General features: G+C 51.3%; 1 protein-coding gene across 5 annotated transcripts; it reads right to left on the bottom strand.

Moving 5' to 3' along the window:
- On the bottom strand, positions 1-25,713 carry LOC140898277 (uncharacterized). 5 transcript variants are annotated; one of them, XM_073311895.1, is made up of 12 exons: positions 25,579-25,713; positions 24,703-24,780; positions 23,381-24,064; positions 20,071-20,197; positions 19,035-19,083; positions 18,486-18,626; positions 16,830-16,958; positions 5,253-5,315; positions 4,281-4,359; positions 3,425-3,539; positions 2,461-2,560; positions 1-1,244 (listed from the first exon to the last, which is right to left on the bottom strand). In XM_073311895.1, exons 2-12 carry the CDS (start codon positions 24,724-24,726, stop codon positions 860-862), a joined length of 1,896 nt encoding a protein of 631 aa, XP_073167996.1. In that variant the 5' UTR covers positions 24,727-24,780; positions 25,579-25,713; the 3' UTR covers positions 1-859. The 5 variants fall into 5 exon arrangements, with proteins under 5 accessions (XP_073167996.1, XP_073167997.1, XP_073167995.1 ...); XM_073311896.1 differs by having other exon boundaries at positions 20,071-20,155; positions 23,381-24,067; XM_073311894.1 differs by having other exon boundaries at positions 23,381-24,067.
- Between the last annotated feature and the right edge of the window lie 769 nt (positions 25,714-26,482).

The following is a 26,482-nucleotide window of genomic DNA, read 5'->3' on the forward strand; positions in this document are numbered from 1 at the left end:
TGATTCGGTCTCCCATGCGAAAAGAGGGGATCAGAATCCTTACTGTCTCCTGCCCTTTGTCTGTTTGGTCTATTTACACTGGGAGCTCTTCAGGGTAGAGACTTTCTCACAGTGCATGCCTGCAGCTCTCAGCACAATGGGCTCACAGTCTCCATTAGGATGCCAAGGTTCTGCTCTAATGCAAAGACCACAACACAGGCAGGCTTTTCTGCAGCTGGACGGGGGGTGGCTGCTGAACCTCCACTCAGAGGAGCTGCACCAACCGGGGATGGGGTAATTTCACAGGAGAATGGCAGGGAAACAGCAGCAGGAGCTGTGGCCATTGGGATGAAGACAGGCTCACCTACCCTCAACCCTGCCCTGCCCAGGCTGGCAGAACCAGCAGCCCCATCAGAGAAGGTGCTCTCCCCACCCCAGGCATGACACAAAATAATTCTTTATTGAGGATTTGTCCAAAGCCCTGAAGCCGAGAGTAGCAAACCCAAGGCCTGTTCCTGGGGAGGGTGAACCTCAGCATTTCTCTTCAGAGCCCCCTTGCTCCAGAGAAGGTGCTGGTGTCAGTCCTCTTGGCCAATGGAGAGTCTGCGCTCTACTGACTGTGGTGTGGGGAGGCTGCGCAGGGCTGCCTTTGCCTCCCTGTCCTCATACTCTCAGTACCTGGGCAGAATTTCAGATCTTCTGCTGTAGTCCCCAGCCATGGTTCAGTCATTATCCCCACCCCTCTTCTAAGTGCTTTATGTCCCACTCTCAGCAGAGTCCAGCTGGAAGGCAGGATCCTGCTGGGATCATCTCTGCCAACATCCCCCGTGGTTTAGCCCCCAAGCGCTAGTCAGACACAGATCCCGCTCAGCATGGCTCGTTACTCGGCGGAGGCTGCGATGGGGGACACCGGCCCTTCCGCCTTCTCCGTTTTGCAAAGGCTCGGTGCAGGGATCTCCAGCTGCTCTGTGGCAAGTGGGCATGGTGCACATGGGTGGTCCTTGGTCGGTGTGTCCTCACCGAGGCTGGAGAGCGGGGATGGCGCGTCCCAGTGGCCGGGTGCTGGCATTTCCGGCGTAGGCTGGACCGGGCCGGCAGCCACCTCGGGATGGCTCTTGCTTTTGTGTGCGGTGACGTTGTCCTTCTTCTCAAACTTCTTGCCACAGATGTCGCAGGAGAACAGGTAGAAGGAGTCGGCGTCATGCTTCTTCATGTGCCAGTTGAGGGAGGCCTTCTGACGGCAGCTGAAGCCACAGATCTCACACCTGTGGGTGGGGAAGGGGATCAAGAGGAGAGTGTGGAGAAAGCCGGGCAGGGAATCAGAGAAAGAGAAAGCTCAGAGTGGGATGCACAGAGTAGACAGGAACACAGAAACTGCCAGACTGGACCAGACTCAAGGCCCATCTGGCCCATTACCCTGTCTCTGACAGAGCTCAGCACAAGATGCTTCAGAGCAAGGTGTAAGAACCTCATGGTGGCCAATGTGGGCTAACCTGGCCTGCACGTTAGGTCTGGTCCCGGGCTCTAATGGCTAGAGAACTGGCTTAAAGCCTGAAGCAGGAGGTTTAATCTCCCTTCCAAAATTGCTATTGTTCATTTTGGTCATTCTCAATATTCTTGTTTCCGAATAAATGTCCAATCCTTTTTCGGAATCTCACTAAATCTTTGGCCTCAGCAACTTCCTGTGGCAATGAGTTCAACAGGCTATTCAGTACTCCTCAAACTTTTGAGGATCGTGCCCCCCCCCCTTTCCCCTCTCTGCGCCTCCCCTTGTCGTCCCCGGAGCCCAGGTTGGAATGGTGCCGCGGGTTGGGGAGGCAGGGAGGTGGCATGGTCAGTGGAAGGGGGCCGAGGCTGGGGGTGGGGCTGGGAGCTGGGCTGTGGCCAGGGGTCGAGGTTGGGGACAGATGCGGGAGTGGACCCGCAGCTGAGCTGCAGTGGGTGCCAGCACCCGGGCCCGCAGCCAGGTGTGGCTCCGCTCCCGGCCTTGCCCCCAGCCTTGGCCCTGGGCTGGGAACAGGGCCGCAGCCAGTGGCTGAGGCTGGGGACTGATGCGGGGCAGGGAGCAGCGCTGTGTTGAGGCTGGGGATGGGACAAGACGTGGGGCCAGGGATGTGGATGGGGGCGGGACTGGAACAGAGCTGGGAGCAGGAGTTGGGGGCTGGCCTGGGCCCCGCTGTGCCCTCCTGGACATTTCTCCACGCCCACCCTAGGGAGGCAGGCTTTGGGGACCTCTGGTCTACAAGCATCTAATGGGTGTAGACATCAAAGGGGTGAGGGGGAGAGGCCTCGTCTGTGGTGTACTTAGGAAGAGGGCCCGGACAGCCCTAGGGACTGTATCCTCCAGAACTGGATCGATGGCACCTAATCAGGGATTTCCACCTTTGGCCTCTCAGTGCTGCAATTCTTAGGGACAGAGAGAGCTCAACACAGAGGAAGGACCCCAAGTCACAGAGCAAGCCAGCTAGGTTTGCTACTTACTGTATGGGTTTCTCCCCTGTGTGGATGCGTCTGTGGACGATCAAGTTGCTGCTGGTGCGGAAGGGGCGGGCGCAGTACTCACAGATGTAATCCCGTTTGTCTGCAGGGGGAAGGAGAGCAGATTACTGGCTGCACTGGGCAGCGGGATGTAGGGCAGGGCATTTTACCCAAGTGGAAGCAAAGGTAGGGATGAGAGAAGGGCAGTAGGTCCATGGGACAAAAAGCAAGGGGGTGCCAGAGCAGATATTGGTAGTGAGTCCAGGGCTGGAATGACAGTGGGACCTGCAGGTTGGGATTGAGGGGCACTGGCAGAATTGTGTGTGTAGGGGGAGCTCAGGACCAGAACAGCAGAGGATTCTGTGGGTCCAGACTGAGATGCATTAGCAGCAGCACTGGGTGTGGCTCCTGGGGCTAGAATAACAGCGCTGTTTGCAGGGCATGACTGAGAGGCACCTGCAGAGCTGGGGCTGGGTGGGAGGGAATCCCAGGGCTAGAATAGTAGTGGGGGCTGTGGATCAGGACTGGGGGGCATCGGCAAAGGTCGAAAGGGGCCCAACCCAGGGATGGAATACAAGGGGGCCTGTGGGTTGGGATTGAAATGCATTGGCAGACCTGCATGATTGTGGGGCTGGAATTGAGGGGCATCTGGCAGATGATTGTGTACGAGCCCAGGGCTGGGACTGAAGGGCAGCTGTGAGGCTGGATTGAAGGGTACTGGCAGAGGGCTGTGTGTGTGTGTAGGAGCTCTGGGCTGGGACAGAAGGGGAGCTGTGGGGCTGGACTGAGGGGTACTGGCAGCGGTTTGTGTGTGTGTGTAGGAGCCCAGGACTGGACTAAAGCCCTGTGGATCTGGATTGAGGGGCCCTGAGAGAGCTGTGTGCATGCTGAGGGGAGGGAGAGCCCAGCACCGTAGCAGAAAGGCAGGTGCTTTGAGGCTTTAGCCCCTGTGCTCAGGCATACTGACCGCTGTGCAGCTTCTCGTGCTCCTTCAGGTGTTTCTTGAAGTTGAAGGACTTGCCACAGCTGGGCTCAGAGCAGGTGAAGGTCTTCTGGTGCACGTGCTGGTATTTCTTGTGGTACTGCCGTTTGGGGGTGGAGGGGAAGCAGAGGGTAGGGTCAGCTGCCGCCTAGAGACCCCACAGTCCATCCTCCCTGGTTCATACCTAACTGAGCGCCCTACCACGGAACTGGGAGTCAGAGGGAATGCTTGGTTTGACTTTGGGGCTGGACCAACAGCCCCAATACAGGGGGTCTCCTTGGTGCCACTCAGCTCTCCCTGTGGGACCCAGCAGAGGGAAGCCATAACTCTATGACCCATTCAGCCCCCAGCCTTTCTGTGGAGGCTGCAGCAAAGGAGGCCAACTGGATCACGTTCCAGAGTCAACTGCAATCAGTGGGAATCTCACCATGGATGTCGATCAGCTCTGGGTTGGGGCCTTAGCTCTGATATAGAATCTTGTCCTGCTGGGAACTGAGGACACACGGACTCGTTTCACTGAACAGCCAGTCAGATGGGAACGATCGGGGCATATGTGACAGCTCCCATTTGGGCTGAGGATTGAAATGGGGATGTCCAGAATTAAAAGCATAAGTAGCTACAGATTGAACTATGGTAAGACCATCGCAGACTCCTATTCTCTGTGGATCAGGCACAGAGGGGGACCCGTAACATACGTTCACCAGTGGGTCACACTGAACTGATTGTCAAGCCGGCAGCTGGGCTGATACCATAATGGTTTTAGGCCACATATCCCAACAGGGACCAGGCGGTGCTGGGGGTGGGTCAGGTGCCCCTCCCCACAGGTCACTGTGTCACTCACGTTCAGGTACTGGCGGTTGGAGAAGATCTTGCCGCAGCCCTCGAAGTCGCACAGGAGCATCTCACGCTTGGTTGCCTTCCTGCAGAGAGGAGGGGGTGAGGATCTTGCAGGTTATTGATGGAGCCAGGATGCAGTTCAGCAGCCCCTCGGTTCTCAAACCCTCCCTCGTCCTCTCCTCTCCCCGCTGCAGGGGCAAGAGCCGTGTCCTCTGCAGCCACCTTCCTGGATCTTTCTCTGCTCACCAGCTGCCTTCGTCACCTCTCCTCTGCAGCTTGTGACATCTGGATAAAGCCCCCTTCATCTCCCTGCCTCACCGGCTCTCCAGCTCCTTTCCAAACTCTTTTTTTCCCATCTATGCCCATCTGCTCTGGTCTCTTGGTCAGCTGTGCAAAGTATTGGGGGTGGAGTGGTGGACAGGTTGGACAAAGCACACCACTAGCAACGGGGAAGGTGTGTGGGTTGGGGGCGCTAAGGGGTGGGTCGCATGCCCTGTGGAAGACGCCAACCGATGGGTGTGGTGGATATGCAAGAAACACCAGGGAGTATCACTGGCTGTGAGCCTATGCAGGGACACGAGAGGGGTGGTTGCAAGGGGGAATGGACAGGAGACCAAGTGGCAAGAGGACTGCACATCACTGGGGCCATTGAAAAGTATGTTAGGTAATGGGCTGTGGGAAGCAGCCCCTGGTGTGTGGCTCTGGGGCTAATGGGGCTTTTCCTCACCTCTAAGTCCAACTGGAATGGCGCTGCAACCCCCACCAAGAGGCCAATCCAGACAGAGCGGGAGATCCTACCCCTGCCCAACTACTTCCCTTTGCAGGAGGCACCACCGGCTGCTCAGTGGAATGGGGAGTCCAGCTGTGGGGAGCAGGGATACAAGGGACTGGTCTGCAGCCCAGCTCTGCTACTATAAGGGCTCTAGGGCAGGGCAGCCAGCAGAGTCATGTCCAGGGTTCCAGGCCAGCTTCCTACCTGATTCTTTTGGGGCCGATCTGGGCCACATCCTTGTTGCTCAGCTGTCCCCGCTTCTTGCGGCTGCAAAGGAAGAAACAAACTGATATGGTGCTCCCAGAGGGGTGTGTCTCTTCTCCTCCTTTCTCCCCATGTAGTCTCCCTCTCCCCTGTCCTGTGTTTTCCTTTTCTGTACACCCTTCCCCATCTCCACCATGAACGTCTCTCTCTTCCCGTCATTGCGAGAAGGCATAGGAGACGAAGGCTGCCTGGCCTTCTCTGGGGCAGGGATCTCCAGCTTCCAGCTTCCTCCTACAGAAAGGGCTTCTGGTGCCAGATCTCACGTAGCTGGCAGAATCCAAGGGTGCCCAATAGCCCCTTCTCAGGACTCATGTGGCCTTGGCACAGGAAGACGAAGAGTTCCCTGTCCTTTTTCTAGCTAGCACCAGATGAGGATTGGAAAGGGATCCAGAGCATTTGGCCAGCTCAATGCCCTCCATGGAGACACCAGGAGTCTTTCCCCCTTTGTTCACCTCAGACACCCAAGTCCTCCCTATAAGATCAGACTTCCCACCAAAGCTCCAGATTGCCCCAGCTGAGAGCATCCCTGGGAAGTCCGGTCAATCCTGCCAAAAAGCCACTGAGCCTGTGGCATTGAGTGACAGGGTTTCATTCCAAGCACCCCTGAATCCCAGAGGGCACGGCGGCTCTGGTCTGCCCTGGATCTCAAGGACCCAAAGCAAACCCTGGTCAAAGGAGAATTTAGGGTGGCCACCCTAGGATTGCTCTGGCATCTTCCTGGACCTCCAAGCCTCACTGACACCCACATGGACACAGCAACACCTCTCAGGCAACGGGAAGAGCTCTAGTTTGGCCCAGCACTATGAATTTCATGTCTTGAAGATCAGGTCAGTGTAGAGGCCAGTGCTCAAATCGTGAAAGATCTTGAAATGCCTAAGTCTCATTGAAATCAATGGGAAATAGGCACCTAAACATCTTTGAGGATCGGGGCCTGGGTGTTTCCACGGACTGCTAGGCTTTAGTTGTAGGCTGGGTGCACACCCCCATCTTTCTGATAAAGGGTACCCCTGCCGAAAGGATACAGGGCTCTGTCCAGCTCACCCCGCAGGCTGCTGGGGTCACTAGGGTTCAAAAGTTAAAGGTTTACACAGTAGAACCTCAAAGTTACGAACACCTTAGGAACAGAGGTTGTACGTAACTCTGAAATGGTTCGTAACTCTGAACAAAACGTTATGGTTCTCTCAAAAGTTTACAAGAGAACATTGACTTAATGCACCTTTGAAACTTTACTATGCAGAAGAAAAATGCTGCTTTCCTTTTATTTTTTTTTAACAGTTTACATTTAACACAGTACTGCACTGTATTTCCCTTTTTTTTTTTGTCTCTACTGGGGCCTGATTAATTGACTGGTCAGTTTGTAACTCTGGTGTTCATAACTTTGACGTTCTACTGTAACTATAAAAACATACAGTCAACATCATGCCACAATATATAAATTGCTTTAAATCAACCTCTAAAATGTTCTCAGGCAGCATTTTTCGTACTTTGCCTTTCTGTAAATTTTCAATGGATTTTTTTTTGTTGGTTTGTGCGTATGTATGATGAAATGGATGTTTATTGACATTGAACAATAACAATCTAATCTTTCCAAGCCTAAATATACCGCAGGCATGCTAGATACAGCTGAGCTCAGTGCTTTCCTGCTCCATGAGAGGCTCCAAGATTCACCAGATAACAAGCTAGCCGAGGACAACTTGCGCAATGTTACAATTGTTGGGTCTCTGTGCTCATAGTGATAGTACGTTTCCATATAAGTAACCTCAGTTTTTCTGGCATACAAAAACTATTACACACTGCAAGATCCTATGTGTGTGTCTAACATGGCAAGGAAAAAGAAATTGACAATACTATATTTAGAAATAGCATGTGTTCCTAAAGTTAATAGAGTACATTGGAACAGTTACACAAGAGGGCAGAGTTAAGGTTACATGTGCAGCCTTTAACATTTGCCTGACTTCTGCGCACTCATGGTCATGGATTTCCAGAGGAGACGAGCACAGCCTGCTCCCCTGACTTTCAACTAGAATCTCAAGTGCTCAGTGCTTCTGAAAATTAGGCCTTCAGGGTTAGTTTTTCAAGAGGACTCAGCAGCTCCAGAGGTCCTGATGAACATTTTGAACATTTGGCCATAACCATGCAACCAATACCATTCTCCTAATGGCTTTTTTGGTATCATATTTCCCAATTTTTAATTAAAGTAAAAAGATGGACAAAACAATAAGACCGAAAGGAGAAAGCATCACTCTACAATTTCAAAGCTCTGATGGCTTGTAATAGAGATGTAATCAGAAAATTTAAGACCTTCAATGCAGTGTGGATGTATTTGGTAGGACACCCCCGAGATGCAGTCATCCTAGGGTTCCTAGGCACTACGGTAATACAAATAATAATGAAATGATACTAAAACTTGACTAGGTCAGTAGAACCAAGCTGCTCTTGGATAAGTCCATCGTTTGCATGATAAAAATAAAGAGCATTAAAAACTTTTAGAAAAATCCACTCTGGACATTAAATAAGACAGAAAATGATTTTATTTCTGTGCTGTTTGACAGTTATTTTAAATACCTACTCCTCACCACACAAAATAGCTACAAGTTTCCATTATTTATAGTGTAATTAAATTAAAAACAATTATCCTGTTACAAACATGATTAAATTTTATTATTTACGAACAATAAAAAGTCTTTAAACACAATGTATTGCAAATAATACAGTTAAGAAAAAAAGATTCAGTCGTAATCACGTTAATCTAATATTTTTAAACACAGAGAAAGTTTGGTAACATACACTTAAGTTTGATCTAATTTAAAAATGTTCTGTCTGCATTATCCACCTTCCAAGGTAAATCTTGCAGTCACTTTGCTTTTGTTGTTGTTGGTCTGTGATGGAATGTCCTGAAAAGAGAAAGAAGTTAGAAAATGGCAAAATTCTCATTTTGGTGAAGAAAACGGATGTTAAAAATCACGGATGATCTGCCATGTTCACTATGTAAGATGCAGGCTATGCAGCTTACTTTGCAAGTGCAAGTTGAGGCTGCTCAACGCTTTGCAACACTGTATATGCGTGTTTGCTGAGTAAGTATCCGAACATGTGTTTGCTGGGAGGGCAGTGTGAGAGCCTGAGCGAGTGTCCGATTGGCTGGTAGCCTGCAGGGGGCGGGCAGTGGGGCTGTCTGTCTGTTTGTTTCAGGGGAGCCTGGCTGTTTAAAAATAGCCAGAGCTTCTCGAACCAGCTGAGCGGCGGCGAACCAGCTGAGCAGCGGGGGACAGCAGAGCAGCACACAGCAGGAGTTCTCCTGGAGTGAGCCCAGTGAGGCTTACATCTTGCCAACTTCTCTGAGGAAGCTCATAGTAAGAAGGTGATATGGAAGGGAGGGGTTCAGCTATTGTGACCTGCACTGGATGTGCCATGTTTGTCTTTCTTCCACAGGACAGAAGCGACTTTGCGTGTACAAAGTGCAAGCTGGTCTCCATACTGGAAGAGAAGATTGAAGGTCTGGAGCAACAGATAACGACCCTGCGTTGCATATGAGAAACGGAGGATTTTCTGGACAAAAGTCAGGATAGGCTTCTACGGGCACAAAGCTCTACAGATATAGAGCAGGTTGCACAGCAGAGCCAAGAGGCCAGTGAAGAAGCTTGGCAACATGTGACCTCCAGAAGACGAACGGGGAATGTCCGGGTTTCAGCAACGCGGACACAGGTAACTAACCGCTTTCATGTTCTCTCCACAGGTACCGTTGCGGAGAGTGGACCAGATGATATGTCTGGGGCGAGAAAGCAGAAGGAGACTCTGCTGGTTGGAAGGCATGAGATGCGCTGTCCTGAGATGGGGGGTTCCACGACCACCACTCCCAAGAGAAGGAGGCGGGTGGTGGTGGTCGGGGACTCTCTACTCCGGGGGACTGAGTCATCTATCTGCCGCCCTGACCGGGAAAACCGAGAAGTCTGCTGCTTGCCGGGGGCTAAGATTCGCGATGTGACAGAGAGACTGCCGAGACTCATCAAGCCCTCGGATCGCTACCCCTTCCTGCTTCTCCACGTGGGCACCAATGATACTGCCAAGAATGACCTTGAGCGGATCACTGTGGACTACGTGGCTCTGGGAAGAAGGATAAAGGAGTTTGAGGCGCAGGTGGTGTTCTCGTCCATCCTCCCCGTGGAAGGAAAAGGCCTGGGTAGAGACCATCGAATAGTGGAAGTCAACGAATGGCTACGTAGTGGTGTCAGAGAGAAGGCTTTGGATTCTTTGACCATGGGATGGTGTTCCATGAAGGAGGAGTGCTGGGCAGAGACAGGCTCCACCTTACGAAGAGAGGGAAGAGCATCTTTGCAAGCAGGCTGGCTAACCTAGTGAGGAGGGCTTTAAACTAGGTTCACCGGGGGAAGGAGACCAAAGCCCTGAGGTAAGTGGGAAAGCGGGATACTGGGAGGAAGCACAGGCAGGAATGTCTGTGAGGGGAGGGCTCCTGCCTCATACTGAGAATGAGGGGCGATCAGCAGGGTATCTCAAGTGCTAAAATACGAATTCACAAAGCCTTGGAAACAAGCAGGGAGAACTGGAGGTCCTGGTGATGTCAAGGAATTATGACGTGACTGGAATAACAGAGACTTGGTGGGATAACTCACATGACTGGAGTACTGTCATGGATGGTTATAAACTGTTCAGGAAGGACAGGCAGGGCAGAAAAGGTGGGGGAGTAGCACTGTATGTAAGGGAGCAGTATGACTGCTCAGAGCTCCGGTACGAAACTGCAGAAAAACCTGAGTGTCTCTGGATTAAGTTTAGAAGTGTGAGCAACAAGAGTGATGTAGTGGTGGGAGTCTGCTATAGACCACCGGACCAGGGGGATGAGGTGGATGAGGCTTTCTTCCGGCAGCTCGCGGAAGCTACTAGATCGCATGCCCTGGTTCTCATGGGTGACTTTAATTTTCCTGATATCTGCTGGGAGAGCAGTACAGCGGTGCATAGACAATCCAGGAAGTTTTTCGAAAGCGTAGGGGACAATTTCCTGGTGCAAGTGCTAGAGGAGCCAACTAGGGGGGGAGCTTTTCTTGACCTGCTGCTCACAAACCGGGAAGAATTAGTAGGGGAAGCAAAAGTGGATGGGACTCTGGGAGGCAGTGACCATGAGTTGGTTGAGTTCAGGATCCTGACACAAGGAAGAAAGGTAAGCAGCAGGATACGGACCCTGGACTTCAGGAAAGCAGACTTCGACTCCCTCAGGGAACGGATGGGTAGGATTCTCTGGGGGACTAACATGAAGGGGAAAGGAGTCCAGGAGAGCTGGCTGTATTTCAAGGAATCCCTGTTGAGGTTAGAGGGACAAACCATCCCGATGTGTCGAAAGAATAGTAAGTATGGCAGGCGACCAGCTTGGCTTAACGGTGAAATCCTAGCAGATCTTAAGCATAAAAAAGAAGCTTACAAGAAGTGGAAGGTTGGACATATGACCAGGGAAGAGTATAAAAATATTGCTCGGGCATGTAGGAATGAAATTAGGAGGGCCAAATCGCACCTGGAGCTGCAGCTAGCGAGAGATGTTAAGAGTAACAAGAAGGGTTTCTTCAGGTATGTTGGCAACAAGAAGAAAGCCAAGGAAAGTGTGGGCCCCTTAATGAATGAGGGAGGCAACCTAGTGACAGAGGATGTGGAAAAAGCTAATGTACTCAATGCTTTTTTTGCCTCTGTCTTCACGAACAAGGTCAGCTCCCAGACTGCTGTGCTGGGCATCACAACATGGGGAATAGATGGCCAGCCCTCTGTGGAGAAAGAGGTGGTTAGGGACTATTTAGAAAAACTGGACGTGCACAAGTCCATGGGGCCAGATGAGTTGCATCCGAGAGTGCTAAAGGAACTGGCGGCTGTGATTGCAGAGCCATTGGCCATTATCTTTGAAAACTCGTGGCGAGCAGGGGAAGTCCCGGATGACTGGAAAAAGGCTAATGTAGTGCCAATCTTTGAAAAGGGAAGAAGGACGATCCTGGGAACTACAGGCCAGTAAGCCTCACTTCAGTCCCCGGAAAAATCATGGAGCAGGTCCTCAAAGAATCAATCCTGAAGCACTTACATGAGAGGAAAGTGATCAGGAACAGTCAGCATGGATTCACCAAGGGAAGGTCATGCCTGACTAATCTAATCGCCTTCTATGATGAGATTACTGGTTCTGTGGATGAAGGGAAAGCAGTGGATGTATTGTATCTTGACTTTAGCAAAGCTTTTGACACGGTCTCCCACAGTATTCTTGTCAGCAAGTTAAGGAAGTATGGGCTGGATGAATGCACTATAAGGTGGGTAGAAAGTTGGCTAGATTGTCGGGCTCAATGGGTAGTGATCAATGGCTCCATGTCTAGTTGGCAGCCGGTGTCAAGTGGAGTGCCCCAGGGGTCAGTCCTGGGGCCGGTTTTGTTCAATATCTTCATAAATGATCTGGAGGATGGTGTGGATAGCACTCTCAGCAAACTTGCGGATGATACTAAACTGGGAGGAGTGGTAGATACGCTGGAGGGAAGGGATAGGATACAGAGGGACCTAGACAAATTGGAGGATTGGGCCAAAAGAAATCTGATGAGGTTCAGTAAGGATAAGTGCAGGGTCCTGCACTTAGGACGGAAGAACCCAATGCACAGCTACAGACTAGGGACCGAATGGCTAGGCAGCAGTTCTGCGGAAAAGGACCTAGGGGTGACAGTGGACGAGAAGCTGGATATGAGTCAGCAGTGTGCCCTTGTTGCCAAGAAGGCCAATGGCATTTTGGGATGTATAAGTAGGGGCATAGCGAGCAGATCGAGGGACGTGATCGTCCCCCTCTATTCGACATTGGTGAGGCCTCATCTGGAGTACTGTGTCCAGTTTTGGGCCCCACGCTACAAGAAGGATGTGGATAAATTGGAGAGAGTCCAGCGAAGAGCAACAAAAATGATTAGGGGTCTGGAACACATGAGTTATGAGGAGAGGCTGAGGGAACTGGGATTGTTTAGTCTGCAGAAGAGAAGAATGAGGGGGGATTTGATAGCTGCTTTCAACTCCCTGAGAGGTAGTTCCAGAGAGGATGGTTCTAGACTATTCTCAGTGGTGGAAGAGGACAGGACAAGGAGTAATGGTCTCAAGTTGCAGTGGGGGAGGTTTAGGTTGGATATTAGGAAAAACTTTTTCACTAGGAGGGTGGTGAAACACTGGAATGCGTTGCCTAGGGAGGTGGTGGAATCTCCTTCCTTAGAAGTTTTTAAGGTCAGGCTTGACAAAGCCCTGGCTGGGATGATTTAATTGGGGATGGGTCCTGCTTTTGAGCAGGGGGTTGGACTAGATGACCTCCTGAGGTCCCTTCCAACCTGATATTCTATGATATTGCACACAGGCATTGTCATCGGATTGGGTTGACGGTACTTACAGAAGGAGATGAGAGTCATCTGCGAAGGAACACACACTCCAGTATGTGACGTGCTCTTGATGCGCTCTCTCTTGCTCCTCTGATATTATTTTTTCTGTCTCCATGTCCCTAGCTGCTGGTATCATAATGGCTACAGCAAAAACCACACATCAATGTGTAACTAATTTGATCAAAACCATTACTTCCTTTAAACCTTAAAGGGACACCACAAACAAGTTTAGCCGATCTTTAAAATGCGTGAAAAGTTCAGGTGCTCTACATTTGATTTCAGTGGGAGTCTGATATCTATCCTACTTAGTTAGGCACGTCTGAAAATTCCACTAAGCACTTACACACCTTTGAAAATCTGGCCCTAAAAGACGATCAACAGAGTAGTCTCAAATGCACAAAGTAAAGAAACTGAAGGGAAAAGAAAGATTTAGAGGGAAATAATATTTTTATTTCCAGTGATTTTGAAAGTTTTCAGACACAAGCATGATTTTTGAGTATATGGTGTACCTCTAATGGTAAAATTAAAATGCTGCAGGGAGAGGAAGGGGCAGCGCAAATTAAATATATAATTTACCATTATTTTCTGTTGTGTTTCGATTAATGCCTCCAGAACTTGTTCTCTACTGGTAGCAAACTGTTACTTAGTTTCACAGCCCCTGTAAAACAGACATTAATAGACTTTCAGTATAGAACTGAAGTCACAAAAACATCTAGAAAGGAAAAAGGCAGAAGATCCTTTACTGTGCATGTTAATACTTACTTGGTATCTGTTTGGGTTTATATTTTGGGGCTTCTTTCTCCCATAATTCCCACAAAAACATATAATCATGAAGAGATAGTTGAGGATGGAAGACTGTTCACACTTAATTCAGCTAATTCCAAAGGAAATGCTTTTATACCTTCCTGTGTAATAAAAACATTAGAAAGTCTGGAAAGAAAGAGTTAGGGTCTATAATTAATTCCCTGGTGTTATGTAAGGCCGCAGTTCAAGAAGAGACTTAAGCATATGCTACTTTTTAGGCATATAAGTAGGCCCATTGACTTCTATGGGACTATCCATGTGTGTAAGCACAGGCACCATTGTCAGCCCTTGTGATTTTACTGAGAGTCTTGTGATATTTGGTGTCTTTCTTAAAGCCCCAGGTCCCAGAGTCAAGCGACCACCAGCGTTTATTTAGATAAAATGGAGAGAAATTTAAAGAACCTATAATTTATTATTAGAAAAATCCAAAAAAAACCCAAACCACTCAAATCAAATATTCATGATTTTTGAGATGTTACTCATTACTTCTGTACACTTGAGATCGGCAGTACTGACTTTTAAATACTTTGGTGACTTGGAGCCTAATCATTCACTAAGAACCTGACCCAACTCGCAGTGATTTATTGCAAGTCATTCCTCTCACTTCAGTGAAGGTTGCATTGGGCTCAGTCACCCCAAGCAGTTTCCAGCACCCACCCAAGCTTAACTTGGCTTCCTTGGATCTTCAGAGATTAACTCAACTATCAACATCATAGTACTGAAACCAACACATCTTCTCAGCAATGAGCAAATTTTCAGCATCATTTATCTAGAAATGTAATAACAGAGGGCTCTTCAATCTAACAGACAAAGGTATAACAAGATCCAAAAGCTGGAAATTGAAGCTAGACAAATACAGATTATTAATAAGGCACATTTTTAACAATGAGGGTAATTAACCTTTGGAACAACTTCCCAAGGGTTGTGGTGGATTCTCCATCACTGGCAATTTTTAAATCAAGATTGGATATTTTTTTTAAAAGATCTGCTCTTGTGCACACAAGAATTAACTCAGGGAAGTCCAGTGGCCAGCATTATGCAAGAGGTCAGACTAGATGATCACAATGGTCCCTTCTGGCTTTATAATCTAAGAAACAATACGCTAATGCATACATCATTTTCTGCATAAAAGTATTACAAATTCACACTAGCAGCTTCAGTGCAGAGAACCAGACACTACACTGCTGAATATTTATTATCATTGTGTGATGGAACCTTATGAAAACTACAGCATTAGTTTACTCCTGGGGGAATTCTGAGCCACTGCTCAAGTGCAGAATGAATGCCTCCCGGAGATATTTTTTCCCCCTGTAGAAAAATTGATTCTGATGGGGAAGTGAAAGGAAACTGCAATTACACTTTTCACGCACTAGGGGCTGATGTGATGCCAGAAGAGAGGACAGCTAAGTCACGGGTCAGAGCAACCAGCCATGGAGAGGGAGAAGACAGAGGCTGCCCTCCTCACAGTGCTGTGCCAGGTGAGGAGGCACGGGATATGGAGGGGGGCAGAGTGGGACACACGGTGTTGTTAAGGCGGGTCACACAGACTGACGTTCCGGAGGGATAGTGGAGGGGGACAGTCTGGGGTGGGAGCAAAGGAGCTAGTGGGGTGACAACTTTGAGCCCAGGACCGAATAGGAGTGGGGGTGCAGGGCCACATGGAGACGGGGGGGGAGGAAGGGTGCAGGGCCACATGGGGACATATGCAGAAATGAATGGCTGAATGGGGAGTGGGGATGCAGGGACACATGGAGACAGAGGCAGTAGATATGCCTGACTGAATGGGAGAGACATGGGGGAGGTTCCCCAACAATCCCCACCCCGCAAAAAAACCTGTTCCATACTTCTCCCACCCACATCCACCAACCCTCCAGATTCACTTCCAGGCTCCTTCCCAGCAATTACTTCCCTCTCCCTCAGCTCCTTCATTACCCCTGAAATCCCCAAGCCTTTGTACTGCTTCTCAATGATGTGGGAAATACATTTCTGTATTGTAGTTTAAATGAATTATGATCAAAGTTCTGTATTAATATGCCCGGTAGAGAATCTATTTGTCAAAAAACATTTCCTGAATCTTTTTGTTGTTGTTGTCTGTATTGTTACAGACATACTTGCTTACGGGTATTTGAAATAAATTACCAAAATAACTGAAACTGGCACGATTACGTTGTATTACTTTGACAAATAAAATATGCAGAATTTTAAAATACTGTGCACAGAATTTTTAATATTTTGGTGCAAAATTCCCCCAGGAGTAACTACTTATACACTGAAGCCCTATTTAGCCATTCGCCTCTTCCCTGGTGAGTAGGATAGTGCAGTACACTATGGCCACTTTGTACCACTTGGGCAACACAGAGGCCATGTTCTGGCCCCACATGGCCAGAGGAGAAATCCCTTTGTGTCAGTGGAACTCTCTCCAGGGAGGGATGGCTCCTGTGGAACCCTCCCTGCACTCTCTGGTGCTGTGGGGCGAGCTCTGATATATCAATTCTCCATTGATGTTAGGGATCTTATGCCAGTGGTATGAGTTAGAGCAGTTTAGGAGCTTCTCTAAGTTATGCAGAGGGCAGACGGCGCAGGATCAGGGAGCTGCAACTGGTTCCATGACAGCTCCACCTGCATTGAATGGAGCTGTGACGTGGGCAAACTTCAGCCCTACTATATTCTCTCTGACTACCCAGACACTAGTACGCTTGTCTCCCCCGCTGTCCCCAAGTTTCATTACTGGCTCTATTACCATTGAAGTCAATGGAAAGAATCTCTATTAATGTCAACGGGCTTTGCTCAGGTCCTCACATGGCTCCCATCACAGTGGCTAAGCATCCTCCGTGAGCAGCACTGGCTAGGTATACAGAAGCATTCGTCCATCCACTTAGCTGCATCTAATCAGGGGCTAAGCCGGTATAGCTATGGCGCTTAGGGGTGAGACAAATTTCACACCCCTGAGTGATGTACCCATGTTGATCTACATTTTAAGTGTAGACCAGGCCTGAGACACCCAGCGTGGTGTAGTAGACAGCTCTGCGCTGGGAATTGGCTGCGGTTTGGTCTGGCTGCTATTGTCAGGGGTCTGTAGTTTCAGAGCACAGGACAGCCCCACACACGCCCTCAGGCCTTTAGGTTAGCCAGCATTCGAAAACTTTGGGGTTGGGAAATGTAGTCGCATCTCAGATGGGCCCAGAGCCACTTGGATGATCGAGCTGAGATAGACAAACTGATCTCAACCCCTTCCTTCTCACTCACCCACTTCTTGCCTTCCTTTCTCCTCTCCCTATGTGCTCAGGCTCTCCCTCTTCACCTGGATTGGCCCTCTGCCTGTCTTCCCCCTCACCTGGATTGCACCGCCTTCTCCTCAGAGGGGCTGCCGTTGGCTGGACTCGCCTCGGTAGGCAGCTGCGCACCCTTCACGGGTCTCTTGCGGCTCTTGTTCTGGCTTTGTTCTCTTTTCAGCTCGGAGTCACTGGATGGACAAGATGGACATAGCAACTGATTACAACCTGTGAGAGGGGGCTCTCTAATGGCAGGTGAAGCTAGACATGGGAAACAGAGGAAAAGCAACCCAATGCCACTCAGGGAGAGGCACACAGACTAAAAGCATCTCCTCCAAGCCAGTGCTAAAGGAATCAATGTATTATTCCACGTTCACGTCAGGTTAGAGCTGAGAGTTTAGTCACACAACAGTCAGGGTTAGATTTGTCAGAGCAGCCTTCCCTCTGCAGAGTATGTTTAACAAATGGGTCTCTCGTTTCCAATATCAGGACAAAGTCACAAGGAAGCTTGGGAGGAAGGATGGGATTGTGGTTAAGGTACAAGACTGGGTGGCAGAACAGCTGGGTTCTGTTCCTAGCTCTGAAACTGACTCACTGTGTGGGTGAAATCAGGGGCCTTTGTTGATCAGATCCCCCTTGTGGCAAGGTGGGGAGCTACACCAACTTGGCTCCAGCCCCTGATGCTATCACACCCAACTCTGTGTTTGTCAAGTCCTTGTTACAACCTGACTTTTCCTGGCCAGATCCTCAGCAGTCTCTGGCCCCTTCAGGGTGAAGGGGAGTCAGAAGTTCCATGGCTCTAGTAGGCGTTACTCAGCCCTAGGTCTCCTGCGTTTAGAACCTTCTTCTCCATAAGCCCCTGGCTGGAGTATGCAGGGGAGCCCAGGCCTGCCCAACTCACTGGGTTCAGCTCGGGGCCTGTTTGGATCAGCTAGAACCAGTCTTTGTCAGCCCCTTGCTGCTACCTCCTGCCTATAGGCTTGCCATGCTTCTCTTTCTTTGGAGTGTTAGCAGTTCACCAGCCTGCTAGAGGGCGGCTCTCTAGCAGCTGCCTTTCCTCTCGGGAACTCCCCTTCTAACTGAGGTCCTTAATTTTTTTTATCATGCCCAGGTGCTTCCCTGCCTAATTAACTGCCTCCCAGTTCCCTCAGGTGAACCTGAGCTGCCTCATTCCCCAGTGTGGAGCCTGTCAGAGCTGGGCTGGGCCCTGAGCCTTCAAAGGGCCATCTACCCTCTGACATTGCAGTGGGCAAATCTCTTCCCCTCCTCTTACCAGTAATGAAAATAAGGTCCCTGCCCTGGGGAATTTACAATTCCAGGGCCGGATTCTGATCTCACTCATATAACTGAGAATTAGGAGCTCTCAGAAGTGGTGTTTAGGAGCATCCCGGGGTACCACAGCTACCTGTGAAATCAGAGTGAGGCCTCAATTATACCAGCAAGGTGTTGGCAACCACAAAGCAGGGAGCAGGTGGGAAAGGGCAGAGATCCAGGAAAAGCTATGGAGAGCTTGTTCTGTATGCGCCCAGTGGGTTCCTGGGTTAATTGTTAATGTACGAAAGGGCCACGGAAGGTGAAGGGACAGAAGACCAGGGCTGTGGAATTACATCAGAACATACACAGACTCTTTGTAAAGTGCAAGACTTCGGTCCAGCCTGGCAGCCCTTCAGAGAGCAGTGCAGTCAGCTCCCTCCCAGCCCAGCTCTAGCATCCCTTACCTGTCCAGCGAGGGGTGGTAATTCTCACTGCGCAGGTCATCCGTGTAAGTGAGGTCATCTTCCTTGGTGAAGTCTTCATCCTCCTCCTCTTCCTCTTTGGGGTCAGGCACCTCCTCTGGTTTATCCTCCAATCCTGGTGCACTGCAAGAATCAGATGTCAAGAGAGGAGGTTGGATGGAAGCGCATCTCCCTGAGCCATGGCTCTGAGGGGAAGTCTCTGAGGGCTCTGTGGGTCCTGATCCCACCATCTCTCCTCACAGCCTGATGGCCATCCTGTCTACATGTCCCTGTCAGTCACTGGTCTCTCTGCTGAAGCTGTTCACAACAGCGCTGATGCTAATAATAGGGATGGGGCAAGACTGTCCCACTGGGAACTGGCTTGAGAACTCAAAAGTTAATTTCAGACCGGATGTTGTCAGACGGGAGTGACTCTGGGTCATCGCACTGCTGGGGATACAGGACAGCTCCTCTCTAGTCCCAGGAGCACACGCACAGGGGATAGGTGAGCACCAGGGACAGATGATGAGGAGAAGAGCCACCGTCACTCACCTCTCCGGCTCTATCCCTTCCATGCCAGCCTCTGCCTCTGCCAGGGGAGCTGTGGGGAGAGAAACTAGGTGCAGTCAATGGAAGGGTGAGATGGAACCATGAAGCTGAGATCTGCAGAGAAGGGACGGGGAAGGAAGGCGCAGTTGTGGGAGAGAGGGTTTGGGAGGAGAGAGGAACACAGAGTGAGAAGGCCCTGAGGAAGGGAACTAAATCCTCATTCAGGGTATAAACCAACCACTAACAGGCCAGAGAAAGGGGACTAGGAAGAAACTATAAACAAGTTGTTCCATAATTGTCCAAAGGGGGTTTCTTGTCCCTCCTATGAAGCACCTGAGACTGGTCACTGAGGGATAAAGGGCTGGATGGACTCCCCCTTTCCTCAGAGTTTTGGGGATCCGAGACCCACAGCTCTTTCCCTCACTCCAGCCGGGAGATCACGTCGGGTTTGGGAATGAGAAATCCTGCTGAGGGGGGAAGAACATGGTGGGATGGGGTGAATGAATGGTTTGTGGAATGTCTGTTACAAAGAAAGTTCCATGACTTAACCCGGCCCCTCCCCGACGCTGTGGGGACGTGGTATCGGAAGACGGACATGAGAGACCCTTTGGAAGAGTCGGACATGCTTCGTCCCCTTGGAGAAGATGCTGGGAACTGCACACGCCAGGTGACCCAGCCACAGCACTAACATCAAAACACTTAGGCCAGATACCAGGCTGTAGCGGGGAATGAAACTTTCAACAAAAAGACTTCTCCTCAGAAAATGAGATTTGGTTGAAAATTATTTCATTTGCAAAACAGTTTAGCTTTCAATTCCATTTTTAGAAAATATTTTGAAATGATAATTATTTTTTGGGAGAAAGAACTCTGCCAGAGTTCTACTTTCTCCCATCTCTCCTTTTCCACCTGAAAAGAGGGGGAGGAAAGTCGAAGAGCGAGATAAATTAATAGTGAAGTGTTACGCTGAAGGGTTAAGCACTGAACGTGATATTTGTGGAGAGAAAGCTTCCAATACCCAAGGGAACAAGGAATCCCTTACCCAGCGAGGTCACACTCTCGTAATTCTCCTGCATGACGTCCCTGTAGAGGGCTCTCTGACCTGGGTCCAGCACAGCCCACTCCTCCTGCGTGAAATACACAGCCACTTCCTCGAAGGTTACCTGTCCCTGAAACAGCCACAGTTCCCCACTCAGGACCAGTTCCCCAGTCACAGTGCTACCTGCCCCAGACTGTTCTAGTTTCCTGTTTACTTTCAGTAAGGCTTATAGTATCCCTAATCCCCAAGTTAGAATCTCCTCCCTACTGCTCCCATGTGCTGCTCACTCACTCCTGGTCTAACATCTCCCCACTCATCATTCAGGCCTCTGGCCATTCCCTCTGCTCATAGGCGCTGATTTTTATTTTTCCCGGTGAGTGCTCCGCCTGAGGCCCTGCCCCTTCCCACAAGGCTCCACCCTCACTCTGCCTCTTCCCGCCCACTCTCCCAACTCCCTGGCCTGTCCCTCACTCGCTCCTCTCAGTCCCCTTCCCCAAGGCCTCCTGCCCGCCCACTGCTGGCTCCTCTCTGCCCTCCCTTGAGGCCGGCCAGCCCGGGGGCCCCACTAAACAGCTGATTGGCAGCAAACCCTGGCCGGCCCAACAGATGTGGCTTGTGGGTGCTGAGCACCCCCTATTTTTTTCCCATGGGTACTTGAGTGCTGGAGCACCCACGGAGTCTGTATCTATGCCTCTGCTACCTAATGCACCTTCAGTCTCCCAGGATGAGGGTCACTCATTAGTATGTGAAACTGAGGTGGTTCTCACGGGGTTCACAGGGACCGACCAAGCAAATCTATGGAAGCTCCATATGGAATTCCTCCAATGCAGGATCCAGCAGGTGCGAGATGGAGCCCTCCTGCTCTTTATTCTCACCCAGCCAAATGAAACCTGAACCTTCAGCATCTGGCTCAGTCCACAAGGTTAATTTCTCTCTTTGGTTCCTTCCATTCCCTCGGAGGACCGTACCACCCTGTCGTGCTGTTTTATGCATGTGTTGCTGGTTTACTTTTGAGAATCTTGACTCCCCTTCCTGCCGCCCGCCCCCCAAGCTCTGGACTAGAGGTGCCCTGAACTATAACAGTGAACAGCTGCATTCTTTGCTTTACAGCAATGAGTCTCAACCTTTCCAGACTACTGTGCCCCTTTCAGGAGTCTGATTTGTCCTGCGTATCCCCAAGTTTCACCTCACTTAAAAACGACTTGCTTACAAAATCAGACATAAAAATACAAGTATCACAGCCACTATTAGGGATAAATTGCTGACGTTCTCATTTTTACCATCTAATTATAAAATAAATCGATTGGACTATAAATATTGTATTTACATTTCAGTGTATAGTTTATACTGCTCTACAAACAAGTCACTGTCGATATGAAATTTTAGTTTGTACTGACTTTGCTAGTGCATTTTTTGTAGCCTGTTGTAAAACTAGGCAAATATCTAGATGAGTTGATGTACCCCCTGGAAGACCTCTGTGTCCCCCAGAGGGTACTTCTGGTTAAGAACCACTGCTTTTCTTTTTAAAGACAACTGGTTCAGTTAGTGTTATACAGAAGGTCTGAAGAAGATAAGTCTATTTGGTGGGGAAAAAAAGTTTAAAAAAAATGGAAATGTTGCATTTTGTCTGACATTTTCCTTTTTAAGCTGTTTTAAGGTTTGGTGGGGGTTTTTTGAAAAAAAAACATTAAAAACTTCTGTTTCCTTTCTGTGGGAAAATCCCCACTTTTCAGTTTTAAAAGCTCCTTCCCCTGTTGGAAAAAAGATCAAGGTAATAAAAAGACCGGGGGGGGGGGGGAAGAGGGGGAGGCTTCTCAGTGAAACTAAACCAAAATTTTCTTAAACAAACAAAAAACTGACCAAAATGAAAAAATTGTTCAGAAATGTTTCTGTCTGTCAAAAAAAGACACTTCACATTGGAAAAAAACCCCCCACCCTGGCACAAAATCTTCCACCAGCTTTCCGCAGGTTATTTGTTCATTTCACACCACAAGGAAACTGGAAATAAGGGACAAATTGAAGTGTGGGGGCAATAAACCATCACTTGAAACCTTTAAACTTGGCATGGGGCACTGTCAGCAGACAGGATACTGGGCGAGATGGACCTTTGGTCTGACCCAGAGTGGCCGCTCCTATATTCCAGAGCGGACATCTCTCTGTGAAAGTTGGGCTCTAGTTGAACCACAAGTTGCTGGGTTCTATGAAGGCCTCCTGGGGTGGGAGTCTCTAGTCTGTGTTATGCAGGGGATAAGACTAGAGGATGATCATAATGCTTCCTTCTGGCCTTAAAATACAGGAGTCTATCTTTGGCGTGCTGGTCATGCCAACGTTTTTGCAGCAAGCACCTTCACTCTGTGCTCCATACTGCCCGATTCATGGGGAGGCGCTGCCTGTGAAACTCCACCGAGCCATGACGCTGGTCTATGCAGCTGTTGCCTCATCTTAAGACTGTGAGCATTTGGGGGCAGGCGCTGTCTCTTGGTTCTAGATTTTCACCCTGTCCTGCATAATAGGGCGGGGGTCCCTAGGGACTTCAGCAATACATAGAGCAAATAATAACTATACCACTTCTGCTGACATGCACGGACTTGCCCACGACCCCTCACACAGGGTGCACAGCGAGACTTGCTGGACAAGGATTTTGCCGGCCTGGCCCAGATCTCAGAGGGGACGTTTCGATACGCTGACCCTTCCTCTCATCTGTGGAATCTTGTTCAGGCCGAGGCCTCCCGAACAGGGACGGTGGAGCCTTCCCAAAGTCTGGGCGGAGAGGGGGGGAGAGACCCCGCCCCCTCTGTGGTCCTGTCCCCACGGCCCATCCAGCAGCTCGAGCCCAGCTGGGGAGCTGCGGCAGCTCCACCTGTCCGGGGTGGGGGAGCTCAAGAGCAGCCCCTCGCCTGCGTCCCCACCCAGGGCATGTGGAGGGCCCACAGTTCCCTACAGCTGCACACATGGCTCTTACCCTAATCTGGTTCCGGCCGAGGCCTCAGAGCTGCAGCCTGGCCATGGTAACAGCTGTGCGGGCAGCTGTGAGGAGCCGTAGACCTCCACCTGCCCTGGCTCCAGCTGCCGGCCTGGCTGGGGAGCAGAGCCTCGGTGGTGGGGAGGGGGGGTGGGAGGAGGAGGAGGAAGGGCAGGGTGGGGCCCATGGCGAAAAGTAGATGGGCCATGGGCCCCTGTCCCACAGCATCAGGGGTGTGTGGGGGAAGATCCTTTGATTTCCCATCAGATCTGTCTCTCCCACCATCCCTTCTCAGCCACATACTTGGCTCTGCTCCCGCAGCATTTCCCCACCTCGCATCGTATAAGCTACCTGAACAGGCTGGGTCGACTCCCCCTGCCCCAGGCAGGCTTCAGCCAACGCAGCCGCCTCTTCGCTGCTGTGGGGCTCCCTCGCCGTCACCCAGGCCCGCACGTCCGGCCGCAGTGCCCCCAGGAACTGCTCCCGCACGACGATGTCCACTATCTGCTCCTTGGTGCACTCCCCGGGCCGCAGCCAGAGCCGAGCAGCCCGGCTGAGCCGGGCTAGCATCTCTCGGGGAGCTTCTCCAGGCCGGGCAGCGCCTGAGCGGAACTGCAACCGATGGGCTTCCTCGCTGGCCTGCTCTGAAACGGCAGCCTTGCCCTCGGCACGGCCCCTAGTGGGGCCTGTCCCCAGGGAGACGCAGGCCTCAGGTGCCTCCCTGGGGAACGAAGGAACCTCGTGCCCATGAGGCCACGCACGGCACGGCACCGCCTGCTCAAGGCCTGCGGTGTCTGCCGCTTTCCGAGACCGGGGAGGCGTCTGTGCCGTCCTCAATGGACAATCTTCCCCCTCCGAGCATCCCAGCAAGGACCGGGACGGCGTCCGCGGGGATAAGGGCCAGCCAGGGCTCTGCTCCTCAGCCTCGCTCTCCTCCCTCTTGGGATGCTGGACCGGGATCCCACAACGCCCTTCCCTCAGGGCACGGAGTTCTCCCCACATCCCAGCCGCCGGGGTCTCCTGTTGCACCTGGTCCTGCTGGGAAAACGCCGGGGTTGAAAAACTTGGACCAGCTGCACACCGAGTCTCTCGCTGCAGCCGAGCTGAAGGGGCTGTCGCCTTAGCATGGGTGCTGGAGACTCATCACACTTTTATATCATGAGGTTCAACCCTCACAACCCACCCAGCTGGAGGGGGAGGAGGGGGTCATGGCAGCCTCCATAGCAAGACTCATAAGCATAGGTGCCGACTCCGTGGGTGCTCCAGCCTCGGCTCAGCACCCACCAGCTGTTCAGAGGCTGGGGGAGGGGCTTGGGCAAGGGCAGAAGCAGCAGGCGGGGTCTTTGAGGAGTGGGCAGAGCAGGGGTGGGAAGAGGCGCAGTGGGGGTGGAGCCTCAGGGGAGGGGGCGGAGCACTCCCAGGGAAAAATAAAAGTCAGTACCTATTCTTGCTCATAAGCCAGACAGAGGGGAAGATGGGAATACCACGGCACCCATGCTATAGTTTTCCTCCCAGTGGGCCTGTTCCTATAAACCAGGCTCCAGATCACGCAAGTCCCAGGACAGGTCTGTCACCCCCTGCCACCCACTCACCACCATCTTCCTCACCCCCCTGCGTTTTCTGCCCCTCTCCCTCCAGGAGGAGACCCCATAAGTTCCAGAAATATCCCCTACCTGAGCTGGTTCCACAGCAGCCATTTCCCTTCCCAGCCCCCCGGGGAGCCAGGGACAATCCGGACCCGATTCTGCAGCCTGTCAGGGCGAGAAGGGAGGTTTCAAAAGGGCCTTGGCACCATTTCACGCCCCGATTCCCTCCTGGCTCTTTCCCTGCAGACAGATGCTCTAGACACGGGGCAGTCACAAGGCGGACCGCTGGCCAGACCCGGCCTGCCAGATGATTTTGAAGGGGACCCCACAATCTTTTTTATGTATTTATTGTGAGTGTGATTGTGATTATATATATATATGATTGTCTCTGGAGTCTGGACTTTGAGGAAGAAATTTTGACCCTAATTCTGCCCCACTTTATTACAACACAGACCCAGCCTCTCTCTCGAGGAGGGAGCGCATTTCAACCCACAGTCTGAACCAAACCCGAGAAAGGAGCCGCTCTGGGGGATCCCCCCTGACACCGTCTCCGGGCAGCGCATCCCCCCAGCAGCTGGGGACCAGGCAGAGGCAGGAACTGGCTTTTCCTCTCCCTGCTCCTGACCTTGTTCCCAGGAAAGTCAGTCGGCCCTGGGGTGCTGCAGGGAATGGGGCTGGGCAGGGCTGGGAGCCGGGAACCTCCCTCCCCAGATTGCCCCCGACTCCCGCCTGTCCCCTGCCCTGGGGGGGGAGACTCGGGCCCGGGCCCAGGGCGGTCGCTCCCCCGGCGCTGGCTCGGCTCCTGCCGGCGCTCAGGGGGGCAGAGCTGGGGGGGCAGCAGCAGCAGCTCCGGGACTCGCAGACCCCCGCCCCCCGGGAGCAGAGCTGGGGCGAGGAGGGGCCGTCGGTGCAGAGTCACTTTCCTGCCCGGCCCCGGCCCTTCCCCCGGGTCTCTCCCCTCACCTGCAGGCTCCGGCTCAGCTGTCGGCAGAGCGGGGTTAATGCAGGGCGCTCCCCGCACAGCTGGGAAGCCGGAGCTCCTCAGCTCACAACGGAGCTAGCAGCGGCTGCATCTGACCCAGGAAGCGCAACCCCCGGTCTGCTGAGCAGAGAGAGCTCGAGCCCTAGGAGCTTCCCCTCCTGAGCAATCCCCAGAGCCCCCTGGTGGGGAAAAGCGAAGGAAACCTCCTCCCTCCTCACCCCAGCAGCGGGGACAGAAACCTGGCTCACGGCGGATCCGGCCAGAGACTCCGTTTCTCTTCTCCGAAGAGAGAAAGAAACTTCCAAAGCAAAGGAACCAGAATCAGAGCCCAAACCAGCGTGTCTGAGACCTTTTCCTTGTGCTCAGAAAACATTCACTAGCAAACCTGGACTTAAGGCCTGCATTTACTCCAGAATGCACTTCATCGGATGCATTCAGTGAGCTGTAACTCACGAAAGCTTATGCTCAAATAAATTGGTTAGTCTCTAAGGTGCCACAAGTCCTCCTGTTCTTTTTATTAGTGCTCGTGTAACTCTATGTGGTTCTTTGTCCCCATCTAATGGCTAGAACACCCAGAATATTTACTGTTGCAGGACTTTAACCTGAGTCTGCTGCAATGCTGCAATGCTGAAGTACCCTTAGGACACTAGCACCTGGTCCGTTAGCACACGCAGGAGCTACTCATGCTTTCAGTTCGAGGGGTTGAACCTCACGGAGGGCCTGACAAGGGCATTGTTACACTCAGTCCCTTGGAGGATTAGGCCCTTGTGTTTCTTAAGGTGGGCACCTGAAAAATGGAAGCTGCTTTTGGAAAGTGTGGGGATAAGAATCTGGAGAGGACTGAGGAAGAAAAAGATAGCAATAAAGGCTGATCCAGCAGTTAGA

Source organism: Lepidochelys kempii, chromosome 14 (genome assembly GCF_965140265.1).
Source record: "Lepidochelys kempii isolate rLepKem1 chromosome 14, rLepKem1.hap2, whole genome shotgun sequence".
NCBI lineage: Eukaryota > Metazoa > Chordata > Testudines > Cheloniidae > Lepidochelys > Lepidochelys kempii.